The sequence below is a fragment of the Ranitomeya variabilis genome, chromosome 4, assembly GCF_051348905.1.
Source record: "Ranitomeya variabilis isolate aRanVar5 chromosome 4, aRanVar5.hap1, whole genome shotgun sequence".
NCBI lineage: Eukaryota > Metazoa > Chordata > Amphibia > Anura > Dendrobatidae > Ranitomeya > Ranitomeya variabilis.
In genome coordinates, this window is record NC_135235.1 from 754,567,363 (window position 1) to 754,579,759 (window position 12,397).

Genomic DNA, 12,397 nt, shown 5'->3' on the forward strand with positions numbered 1-12,397 from the left:
CCCTTATACTCATTTACTCACCTCTCATCTCATTCAGAGGTGCTCATAGACATACATACAAGGTTCACACAGCCTGCCTATTTTGCACTTTGGAATTAACACAACTCTATATAAAAAAAAACTGCAGCAGTGTCCACTGACACTCTGAAAGCACTTTAAGGCCAAACAACAAAAAACACGGCCTTATACAAAATACAGCTTCATATAATGTACTGCCAATCCAAAATGACCAAAATAACAACACTGCACAGAGCCTGTCCCAGCTCTGTATTACACACACACACTAAACAAATACACAACCAATTAGGATATTGACAAATAATACAGATAAAAATTATCACAATTATCATCTCATAACTCTATTATTCAACTCTCATACGGACATAAACAGACAAAACACAAAACTCACTGGTGATATGGATTCTTTGAACCATGTTCGCAGCCTTTTACCCAGAGGTATGGACAGATCCAGAAGAGAGATTGCAAGTGCAAAACAGATTGTAAGAATAACATTTCTCACCTTGCTGCAGCTGGTGTTTTGCATGTCCAATCTCCCAGGAAGCTCCCACATACGGATTCCGAATAGGCTGGTTACCATGGCCCCACGTTGGGCGCCAATACTGTCGTAGCTGTTTGCGTTCTGACCCAATGTCAGGCACACAGATCACCAGTGAGGCCAAATCAGGTGGTTACGCCCGTCATTTTACAAGCGCGCTTGGAGACAAAAAGACACCTCACACATATCCTGTGAGCAAGTCACTTTTATCTGAAGTAATGCAGCAAGAAGCAATATTTTATACCATTTACAACAAATGTAACACACAATGTAATTCATGTAGCCCCCACCATCACACAGGGTCATACTGACCTTTATTCCTCACCACGTACCAAAAACATGTTGTGACTGACTATTGAGAACATACATGATAAGAAGTGTAGTCTCCTTGAAGGGAAGACCATCAGACTACTGTGTCAACAGATTATAGCAAATAAAGGCAAGAGGCACTTAAAGGCAACCTATTAACCCTTCTATATCAATATAATAAAGAACAAAAATAGGAACAGCATCACATATTACCGCAATCGTAGTGCAAAGCTTTCCAAACCAGTGGTCCAATGGCTTCAATCATAAGAATAAAAAAAGAAAACCGCACACAAAAAAATAGAAAAAAGTGGGCTTTTAATGCGTGAACGGCGTGGCAACGTTTCGGATATGGTATCCTTTTTCAAGCCATCCTTGAAAAAGGCTACCATATCTGAAAGGTTGCCACGCCGTTCAGGCATTAAAAGCCCACTTTTTTCTATTTTTTTGTGTGCTGTTTTCCTTTTTTATTCTTATATATATGGATAGATTTTTTTTCTTTACGTTGGAGGGCCCAATTCCAGCTATTGCTGTCGGACCTGTGATTTCTATCTACTCCACTGTGTACAAGATAATAGAGTATAATAAAGTAGTTATGGATGAGACTTAACTAACTGTGCAGTGACTCTGCTTTCCATATAGTGATGGATATTTCTTGTTGCTGAAACTATGATTTTTTCACTTTAAACCTTTGTTAAACCCCTCTGATCAGTGCGGTCATCCAACATACAAGCCTCTGATGGCTCCGGTGATGCTCTGTACTACTGTAGTGCCGTGTATCATCACTGCTGTCAGTGTAATACTAACGGCCCCTTACACATGAGATAAGAGTTGGCTGAACGGTCATTTGGCAGACCGCCATCTCTCCCGACTCCCCCATACACACAAATATTCCAGCTTTTCTGGGGTCTGTATGAGAGAGTCGCCTCCAGACTCCTCTAGTGGAGGATTATCTACAGGAAGAACAAACGGATTATCCTCTGAAATTTAGGATGTCAGATCCTTCTCTGCCCTGACATCATCTGTCGGGAGGCCCCCAAATACATTATATGGTCGCCCAAACCTCAAAATCTGTGCTTTCATGGAACTTGTGTGTATGGGGGCATTAAAAGGTAACTTATTGGACGCTGCCTCTGGCCCGGCCTAATAGACCTTCATACATTGCAGCCCAGACACCATTATTAGGCATGTAAGTATCGTAATAACTAGGCCGCCCCATACTATCGAGTACTTGGAGGCGGGGGGCATTCAGCCAAACTCTGTCACACCTTCTTAGATGTCATGTTTGCTTTTCACAGCAGCAAGTCGTTAAGCTGCCAGGGTTTCTGTTGAAGTCTCATCTGTGCCGTCCTGCGGTGCACATCTATGCTCTGGTGCACAAAAAGATTTATTTCTTTTTAATAAATGTTTAACATGTTAAAAATTATAAAATGTGTCTTCTGCTTTCTCTGGTGTTTTTCCTGTAATATAGGAAAGCCTAAGCCCAGAAATAAACCCCATGAATCACTGTACATAGAGACTTTTGGATCAGATGATTTCTGTCCGCGTTGAATGTGGAAACAAAAAATCTTTTCTAAAAGCCTCAAACTTCTGTGTGGGAATCAGACCTGAGATCTAACGTGACAGACGATTACAGTGCGGGGAAGACGGGAAACCTTCATATAGACGGCCGGTGGTGATGGAGTCAGTGACCGACTCTGGCCAAATATGTTTCTAGAGCCGTAGTAGAAGATGAAGATGTCATCCTGATCCTCATCATGAAGTAGTTATTTCTCATGTCGCGTGTAATGAATATCTCCTGCAGTATTGCTAATGGCGATTCCAGGGTCAGTAAATGAGACGAGAATTAGCGTTAAGGAAGATGAGTCTATGAGAAACGTATTCAGCTGCCGACTCCGAGGAAGAAACTACTTGTTGTCTGTTGCCTAAATATATAGGGTTTTATTAGTAGATGTAAAGAATAAAACTAAATACTGTAAAATAATAAATCTTCTCATATGTTTCCCTTATTATCTCCAGTATTGTATTATTACACAGGATTCTTCTGATGTTACATCGGCTCATCTTCTCATTCAGGTCTCTACCATATCGGATCCTCTCAGTGAAGATCTTCTACAAAAGAAAGTTTTCCTGATTTACCCATCAAGGATGGATATGGACAGAGACAAGATGGCGGAGAGGATATTACACCTCACCCTAGAGATCCTCTTCCGGCTTACTGGAGAGGTGAGAGATTCTGATGACGTCACATTACATCATTCTTATCTATGGGAATAACAGATGGACAGAACTGGAGAGGTGAGGACTCTGGAAATGTCTGTAGTGAGATTTATTAATGTGTCTCTCCATTACCAGGATTACACAGTGGTGAAGAAGACCTCTAGTGATCGCTGTCAGGTCCCTGTGTCTGAGGGATGGGGAAGACCCCTGAGCCCAATCACGGGGCCTCCACCTCACCCCCTGATCCATGAGGACATCAATGACCAGAAGATCCTAGAACTCACCTACAAGATGATTGAGCTGCTGACTGGAGAGGTGACACTGCTGGGAATGCTGGGACATCATACAGTAACACTATGAAGGGATCGGAGGGATGACGGTATCATTGTATGTGTCAGGTTCTTATAAGGTGTCAGGATGTCGCTGTCTATTTCTCCATGGAGGAGTGGGAGTATTTAGAAGGACACAGAGATCTGTACAAGAACGTCATAATGGAGGTTCCCCAGCCCCTCACATCTCCAGGTAATAGACAGGACTAAATACACACGGCCTATAATTATCTGTATGTAAAGAATGAATTCACTCCCTGTATGTGTTTCCTCCAGATCTATCCAGTAAGAGGACAACACCAGAGAGATGTCCCTGTCCACTTCTTCCACAGGACTGTAACCAAGAAGATCCCAATGCTCCTCTGGACCATCAGGTAGATGGAGAGAAGGTGTCAGGAGAACTCCCCTATGATGTGTAGACGCTGGTGAAGGTCTTGTGCTCAGTCTTGTTTTATCCACCAGTATTATATGTTTTATACTTGTGTAATGAGAACGGTGGAGATGGCAGGATTAGAGCTGATCATAGATGGGACTTCTCCATGTGTCGGTGACTTTTATAATATTTGTTTCAGGGTGAACATCTGACCCATATTAATACTACAGAGACATATGTGAGGGGGGATGAGTGGTGTGAAGAGGAGATTCCCACATCTGACTACCCAGGTGAGGAGTAACCACTAAATGTGGAGAGGTCACAGATTCTTCTCAGTCACCAGCTGTGGCTGCTTTATCGGTGGTGTAGTCCGGCCGTATTACCATGATCACCATTTTGCCTCTAGACCACAACATTCTCCTCCACCCAAAACTGTTCTAATGACTTTGGTAATTGAAAGCCCTTTTCTATAAAACTTACAACCTGGTAGATCCACCTACTCCCTGGTATTAGTGTGAGGGTGATCATGTCGTGGGGTCTCCGATTCAAAGTCAGAGGGGCTGTCAGCCCCTGTAGTGAGGGATCGGCAACCTGTCATAAGCCAATACAGATGCATATATAATCAGAGCACCACATAAAGCCCCGCCCACAGCCCGCCCCAGAGCACGAGAATCTCATTAACTGAAAACTACAAATACGGATTAAACAACAACCACAAGACTGATTTCATCACCAGGTATCAGTGTAATCAGTATAACGGCACTGACCTGACAGTGTCTGTAGTCACTGAGCACAATCCTGCTGACAGGTTCCCTATAAGACATCTCCGCTCTGCACTATTATACACAGTTCTCTTTAAATGTGTAATATTTCTTCTTAAAACTCATCTGACAGAAAATATTGGAGCTTCCGAGGTTTCACCACTAGCTACTCATTTATTACTGATGGAGACTGTTCAGTTTGATCATTTCAGTAGATGTTATTGTCTATAGTCAGTTTCTGATTACAGTAATGTCCAAAATACTCTGATTTAACCTCTAACCTCACCCAGTTTTGTGTTCTTAATCAGGCCCCAAGTAACAGGTTCCTTCTCCGGTATCACACAATCAACAGAGCCAGCGAAGAGTGAACAATCCCAAGACCTTTATTTAGGCAAAAGTACGAAAGGTCCATATACGATCCACCACACAAAGGATACAAATATTCCAAAACACAAATGCCGTTCAATTACAGGATGAAAGTCCAACAATCCAGCACAGAGGATAACAGTCCATATTCCCTTCTTTCTCTCTCTGACGTGCTGTGTTCACTTCATAGTTCCAAACAAGACTGATCTGTGTCTCACCTCCCCATTCACAGGCTAGGGGGGTGGGTCGCAGGGGCTCATTGTTTTAACAAGCTAGGTCAACATGTCATTAGCATATTAGCAAACAACATTATTCACTGACCCTGTGGAGAGATAACAATACAGAACGGTGGGGAGAATATCAGATGGCAAATAACAACTCAACACCATGAAAATAAGTAAAATAGAAATATACACAAAATGATACCCACATAGCATATCACACCATCACAGCCTCTCCCCCCTCATAATAAGTGAGCACGCCATTAGGTCTACACAGACCACTGGCCTGCTCACTTTAGTCCACTTTGCTCCACTGTTTATAGTTCCTTGTACAGTGGCAGGGGTTGCAATAATCATGAGCACTTGTTGTCCATAAATTCCCGGGTCCTGGCTTTACGGTCATACCAGGTTTTTTGACTGGACTGGGCCGTTCGCTGATGTTCATTAGCCAAGGTAGCTAGCTGGGCGAGACAGTCTCTGAACTCTAGAACGTAGGGAATGATGGACGTTACGGTATCTGCGATATCTCCCTCCAATTGTTCTTTCAGAAGAGTGAGAGGTCCACGGACCTTCTGCTCCCACAAAATGACTTTGTAACTCCCCAATGTCATTTCCAAAGAGGATATCTGCAGGAAGTCCTCCCATAACTCCAATCCAACACAGTTTTTCTCCAAAACCATAATCTAAACATACCAAAGCTCGCTGTATATATTTGCGGACACCCCCCCGCCAGGACAATGGGAATTCCCGGGCCCTGGTGAATTGCCTCGGGTCGAACCACATGGGGATCAGCGATAGTCAGGAATGCCCCCGTATCTCTAAATCCCGACACTTTGTATCCATCAATTAAGACATCCTGCAGGTGGCAATGCCGTTGCTCTGTATTTCTGGTGGACAAAGGCCAGAGTCCATACACTCCAGGAAGGGTATCTCTGGTGCCGTGGTCAGTGGTCCACTCTGGTGGGGGCGGTGGTAGCTTTTCCTCATAGTCCATGAGCCAAGAACCAAATTTGACGATATCGGTACCAAGCGGAGTGACTAATTCTCTTTGGTATTTTTAGGTAGATGCATGTCTGTAGTTTATTTTTTGATATGATAGCCCTTACATATACGTAGCTTATTAACCCCTTCAGCCCTAGGCCTATTTGTACCCAAGTGCCTAAGCCAATCTGACCTGTGCCACTTCATGGGCTAATAACTTTGGAACGCTTTCACCTATCCAAGCCATTCTGAGATTGTTTTCTCGTGACATATTGTACTTCACGTCAGTGCTAAATGGGAGTCAATATATTTTACCTTTCTATATAAAAAAATGCTAAATATTCGGAAATTTTGGAAAAATCGGCAATTTTTTAACTTTGAAATTCTCTGCTTTTTACAAAAATACTGATACCCCCCATAATAGTTATTAATTTACACTCCCCACATGTTTACTTCATATTGGCATCATTTTGAAAATGAAACCTTATTGTTTTACGACGTAATAGGGCTTATAGTTTTATGCGCAATTTTTCACATTTACAGCAAAACCCACTTTTCAAAGGACCAAGTCACTTCTGAAGTCACTTTAAGGGGCTTACATAACAGAAACCACCCATAAATTACCCCATTTTGCAAACTACACCCCTCAAGCTGTTCAAAACTCATTTTTAAAAACTGTTAACCCTTTAGGTGTTCCACAGGAATTTTAGCATGAGCCAAGAACCAAATATGACGATATCGGTACCACCCGGAGTGACTAGATGTAGTATTTGTAACAAAATTTAATCCAAGTTATGTAAATACACACTGAACATGTCATGTGCATATATATATATATATATATATATATATATATATATATATATATATATATATATATATATATATATATATATATATATATATATATATATATATATGTTACTCCATAATATCTTCAACATCGGACTCTGAATCTGACTGTTGTTCTACTGGCTCGTCTTCAGTACCCTTGTTCTGGCATGTCTGTAATCTGCACATGTCTGTGCACTTCAGGCCATTGCTGAGGCAAGTACACTGAGGAAGTTCACATGACCGCACACACTTGCAGGACAGTAGCTGTATAATAGCTTCTGGTGCTGGTGCCCCTTGCATCCACTTGACAACAAGCTTTCCGTCGTTATCTATCATCCAACCGCAGTCTGTTGGGTTTGCAACCCATGGCTGGCTCTGCAGACTTCTCCTCCAGATCGCAGCCTGGTAGTTTGCACGCAGTGCATGCATGAAAAGGCAGTCCTGGCAAGGAGGGAGTTGACTTGACTCTACCACTCCACGTCTGGCACAGAACAGCTGATAACGGAGCCTGTTTACCTCAGTTGTTTGGGTAGTTGGCAGGTACATGTGGCAGGTGATTTCCTGTAACTTCTCAAAAAGTTCGGTAGACACTTCCCATGAACGACCAACTTCCTGAAAGGCATCCTGGTATGTCTTGTTCATCTTCAACTGCTTGAGTGTCGTCATCTTCCCACGGCCAGCGAATGCACTGACGGTGTCACAGCCTGTAAATGCATGCATACCAATCAATGAATCACATACGCTGCCTCCCAATGTTCGGCTCAGAGTGGTGATATCCAGGAATCTTGTCCGGTTCTGTGTACCGCATTTCTGGAACAGGTGGGATGGGATTTTGTGGCACATGCCCAGACACAGGACCATGACATCAGTATCCTCCGAAGTGATGATGACCGACTTGTAACCAGATTCTGCTGCATGAAGAGCATGGAGAAGGAGGCGTGTGTCTGCTTCTTCTTGATTTGACTTAAGGTCAGCAGCCTCTTCCCACTGTTCTTTGGTGATCTTAAAGCAGAGCTGCTCACATGTGACATACAGCTCCTTCTCCTCAAGCTTCTCCCTGTGGTGTTTCGCCTTCCATTCTTCTACCAGAAACTTTATGAGACTTGCCTTGTTGGAGGAACTACTTAGAAGCTTTTTCCACTGCTGGATGTTGTGCCCATGTTGAATGTTCTTGAAATGGATCCCTGTGCCTTCATATCTGTTGACTCTTTCTGTATCTTTGATGGATGTCTCCTTGTAGACGTCAAAGACAATATCAATGCGCTTGCTCTTAGCACCCTCATGGATAGCGCGACTCATTGCTGTGCCTGCTAGCTGGCCAAATGTTGCATTGTTTCCCTTCAGTTTCTGAACCAGGCTCATCCCATCAATGATGGTTGCAGAGGGCTCGGGGATCACTTCTGCAGGACGAGCATTCCTCTCCAACTCCCTTGCGAGGGCAGCCTTGTTGGTCTTGCGGATAGACCCATCACCATTGGCAAGTGCCCATGGCAATGGACCCAGGGGATGAGTCAAGACATCACTCATTTGTAGCTTTCTGTTCTCAGCTACAAGTATCATCTGGCCAAATAGGTTTCTGTCAGCCTTCAAAATTACCTCCTTGCCAAGACCTTGTCTGCGTGTCTTCATTTGGATGTTAGAGAACGTTTTAAGTTTGTTCTTCGTCATCTTGTCATGAAACAATGTAGTTGGCTTATCGGTACCCAAACGCTCATCCTTGAATGTTTGATATGCATCCTCTCCTATACTGTATGCCCCTTGAAGGTCTTTGGCTACATCTGGTGGTGCTACAGTCGCTGTTGACAAACTGATAAGTTCACCATTATGCTCTTTGTTGAAGGGGTTCACCCAACCTGTCTCCAGCAGTTGAACGAAAGATTGGACATCGGCTTCATCTCTTCTAATCCTAGACACCTGTAGGTCTGAATGGCTGAAGTCAGTATATTGTTGGCCTACCAGGGCCCTCAGCTGCCTCAAGTACATACTGCGGTACTCTGATGTCAGGTAGAACCTGGAAACAGCTCCAACTTTGAGGCTGAAGCCTTTTGTGCCCCCTGGTGTCTGGGTGTCTTTGTTGATTGTCTCTTCAATGGTCTGGTCCACAGGAATTCGTCCAAAAGGATTCTTGCTACCGATCTGGACCGAAAAGCCACCTTGCATGAAGTATTCATGGACCTCTGGGTGTTCTATGGGCAGCCGAGACATTGTGGCATAGTAATAGGTTAGGTATCGGGCATAGTTGACCTTGTCATAGGCAAAACACCATGGTATCATCTGTCGGATTGCTCCTAGGTGAAGCATCCAGTTGCCTTCTCTTGAAGCTCGAACCAGGGCCAGCATGGTCTCGACCATGTATGTGTCAGTGTGTACGTGTATGTGTCAGTGTGTGTGCGTGTGTTGGGGCACCTCAGGGTGTCTTCAAATGTGACATAGCCCCCTAGATTTCTTCCAGTAAAATTTGCACTCCAAAAGTCATTTGGCGCTCCTTCCCTTCCGAGGCCTGCCGTTCCCCAATACTGCAGTGTACGACAACATATCGGGTGTTGTTGTGTTCGGGAGAGATTGGTGAACAAATAGTGGGGTGCATTTTTTGCTGGTACACCTCTTAAAAATAAAAAAATGAGCCTAAAATGACACCTTCATGTAAAAAATGCACTTTTTCCATTTTCTCAACCAAGTGTTTCCAACTACTGTGAAACACTGGTTGGGTCAAAGTGGTCACTATACCCCCTAAAAGATTCCTTGGGGGTGTAGTTTCCAAAATAGGGTCACTTTTTGGTGTTTCCACTGTGGGGGTACCTCAGGCAGCCTTCAAATGTGACATGGCCCCCTAGATTTCTTCCAGTGAATCCGCCACCCAAAAACCACATAGCGCTCCTTCCGTGTTGAGCTGTGCTGTGTGCCCATACTTTAGTTTACGAGTACATGTGGGGTGTTTCTATAAACTGCAGAATTAGGGTAACCAAGTTTGGGTTTGCCGTTAACCCTTGCTAGGTTGCAGGTAAAATTGGATTACAATGTAATATCTGGAAAAAAAATGAAATTTTGAAATTTCGCCTTCATTCTGCTAAAATTCCTGTGGAACACCTAAAGGGTTAACAGTTTTTAAAAATGAGTTTTGAACAGCTTGAGGGGTGTAGTTTGCAAAATGGGGTAATTTATGGGTGGTTTCTGTTATGTAAGCCCCTTAAAGTGACTTCAGAAGTGACTTGGTCCTTTGAAAAGTGGGTTTTGCTGTAAATGTGAAAAATTGCGCATAAAACTATAAGCCCTATTACGTCGTAAAACAATAAGGTTTCATTTTCAAAATGATGCCAATATGAAGTAAACATGTGGGGAGTGTAAATTAATAACTATTATGGGGGGTATCAGTATTTTTGTAAAAAGCAGAGAATTTCAAAGTTAAAAAATTGCCGATTTTTCCAAAATTTCCGAATATTTAGCATTTTTTTATATAGAAAGGTAAAATATATTGACTCCCATTTAGCACTGACGTGAAGTACAATATGTCACGAGAAAACAATCTCAGAATGGCTTGGATAGGTGAAAGCGTTCCAAAGTTATTAGCCCATGAAGTGGCACAGGTCAGATTGGCTTAGGCACTTGGGTACAAATAGGCCTAGGGCTGAAGGGGTTAATAAGCTACGTATATGTAAGGGCTATCATATCAAAAAATAAACTACAGACATGCATCTACCTAAAAATACCAAAGAAAATTAGTCACTCCGGGTGGTACCGATATCTGGCCCGGCTCATGGACTATCAGGCGGGATGGAGTGCACAAGATGTACTGGACGAGGTGGGGCTGCGTGGGGCTCCCTCCGAATCCTGGAGGGACAGCTAGATTGAAAATGTCCAGGTTGCCCACACCCGTAACATCTCCTCTCTGTGATACCCCCAGGTCATGGTCGGAACTGTTGGGGCCCAGGATTATCAGCTGTGATTGTCATCAGCCTGTGGCTGGGTGGACAGGCAGATATACTCAGAGGGGGACGGGACGCGGTCGAAGGCCGTGGTTCATTGTCCAGAAGCCTCCTCCATTGCGGTCGGATAGCAAGGGCTTCATCGGCCAGGGCTGCAGCTCTATCCACAGTGCACGGCGTGCGCTCCCGGACCCATTCCCGTACCTCTGCAGGGCACTTGGCAAGAAATTATTCTATAAGGAACGCCTGTATAACATCTTCCACAGTAAAGGCGTTTTCTGCTTCCAGCCATCTCCGACATGCCTGGGACATCTTATGTGCATACATCCTAAACGATTCCCCCGAAGTGCATGGGAGGTCTCGGAACTTGGCCCTACATGAGTCTGGGGTGATAGCATGGTAATCCAGGATAGTCTGCTTTACAATGTGATAATCCCGATTCCGCTGTGAGTCAATGGTTCGGTAAGCCTCCGCCAGGCTACCGTTCAGGAGTCCCACTAACAAATGCATCCAGCCAGAGTGGGGCACCTCCATCACTCACACTGCTGCTCAAAGTCCTTGAAGAACCCCTCCTCATCTCCGGAAGCCTCATCAAATGGCTTAAAGTGTATGCGGGTGATCCGTACAGGCTCCCGGATCGTTGGGTTTACATTCCACATTGCATTACTCCCTCTTTTAAGCTCCATTACTTCTTGTCTCCGTTGTGCCCGGTGGGCAGCCTCCTCCTTGTACTCCTGAGAGACGCCTGGGCCCAGAATCGCCATCTCTTCTTCGTACCACACCACCACTGGCTTTTTGGGGTGGGGGTCCTTGTCTCCTGTGCTCGTCCTTCAGACATATGGGAGCAGGTGGTCTGGCTAGCACCCACCAGTAGATCAATTAAGGCCTCTTTAGTCAGTCCCTGGTAGTTCAGGCCCAGGTCTCTGGCTCTCTCCTGTAAACTGGATACAGTCCAATTTCTGTACTCACTCTGTGTATGGTTCTCCATTAGGTTACGCTCTGTTGATCCCACTGCTGCCACCAGTTGTCACAGGGTCATTCTCCGGTACCACACAATCAACAGAGCCAGCGAAGAGTGAACAATCCCAAGACCTTTATTTAGGCAAAAGTACGAAAGGTCCATATACGATCCACCACACAAAGGATGCAAATATTCCAGAATACAAATGCAGTTCAGTTACAGAATAAACGTCCAACAATCCAGCACAGAGGATAACAGTCCATATTCCCTTCTTTCTCTCTCTGAGGTGCTGTGTTCACTTCATAGTTCCAAACAAGACTGATCTGTGTCTCACCTCCCCATTCACAGGTTAGGGGGGTGCAGGGCCGTATTTGCCACTAGGCACTCGAGGGCATGTGCCTAGGGTGGGGACGATGCGGGGGGCGGCACCTGAGCAAGCGAGCAAGGTGGGGTTTTTTTCGTTTTGTTTTTCCCCACCTCCCGACCGCCCCAACCCCCGCCCCCCCAGCCCCCCCCCCCCCGGGACCAGCCTCCCACCCACCCTCCGACCGCCGCCCCCCCACCTC

At 44.6% G+C, this 12,397-nt stretch overlaps 1 protein-coding gene across 1 annotated transcript in view; it reads left to right on the forward strand.

Moving 5' to 3' along the window:
- Nucleotides 1-12,397, forward strand: part of LOC143766818 (uncharacterized) — a 75,727-nt gene that overhangs the window by 50,581 nt on the left and 12,749 nt on the right. The window contains exons 2-6 of the mRNA XM_077254791.1: nucleotides 2,939-3,088; nucleotides 3,218-3,397; nucleotides 3,481-3,604; nucleotides 3,688-3,785; nucleotides 3,984-4,074. Coding sequence (XP_077110906.1) covers nucleotides 3,011-3,088; nucleotides 3,218-3,397; nucleotides 3,481-3,604; nucleotides 3,688-3,785; nucleotides 3,984-4,074 — 571 coding nt within the window. The 5' untranslated portion in view covers nucleotides 2,939-3,010. The remainder of the gene's footprint in view (nucleotides 1-2,938; nucleotides 3,089-3,217; nucleotides 3,398-3,480; nucleotides 3,605-3,687; nucleotides 3,786-3,983; nucleotides 4,075-12,397) is intronic.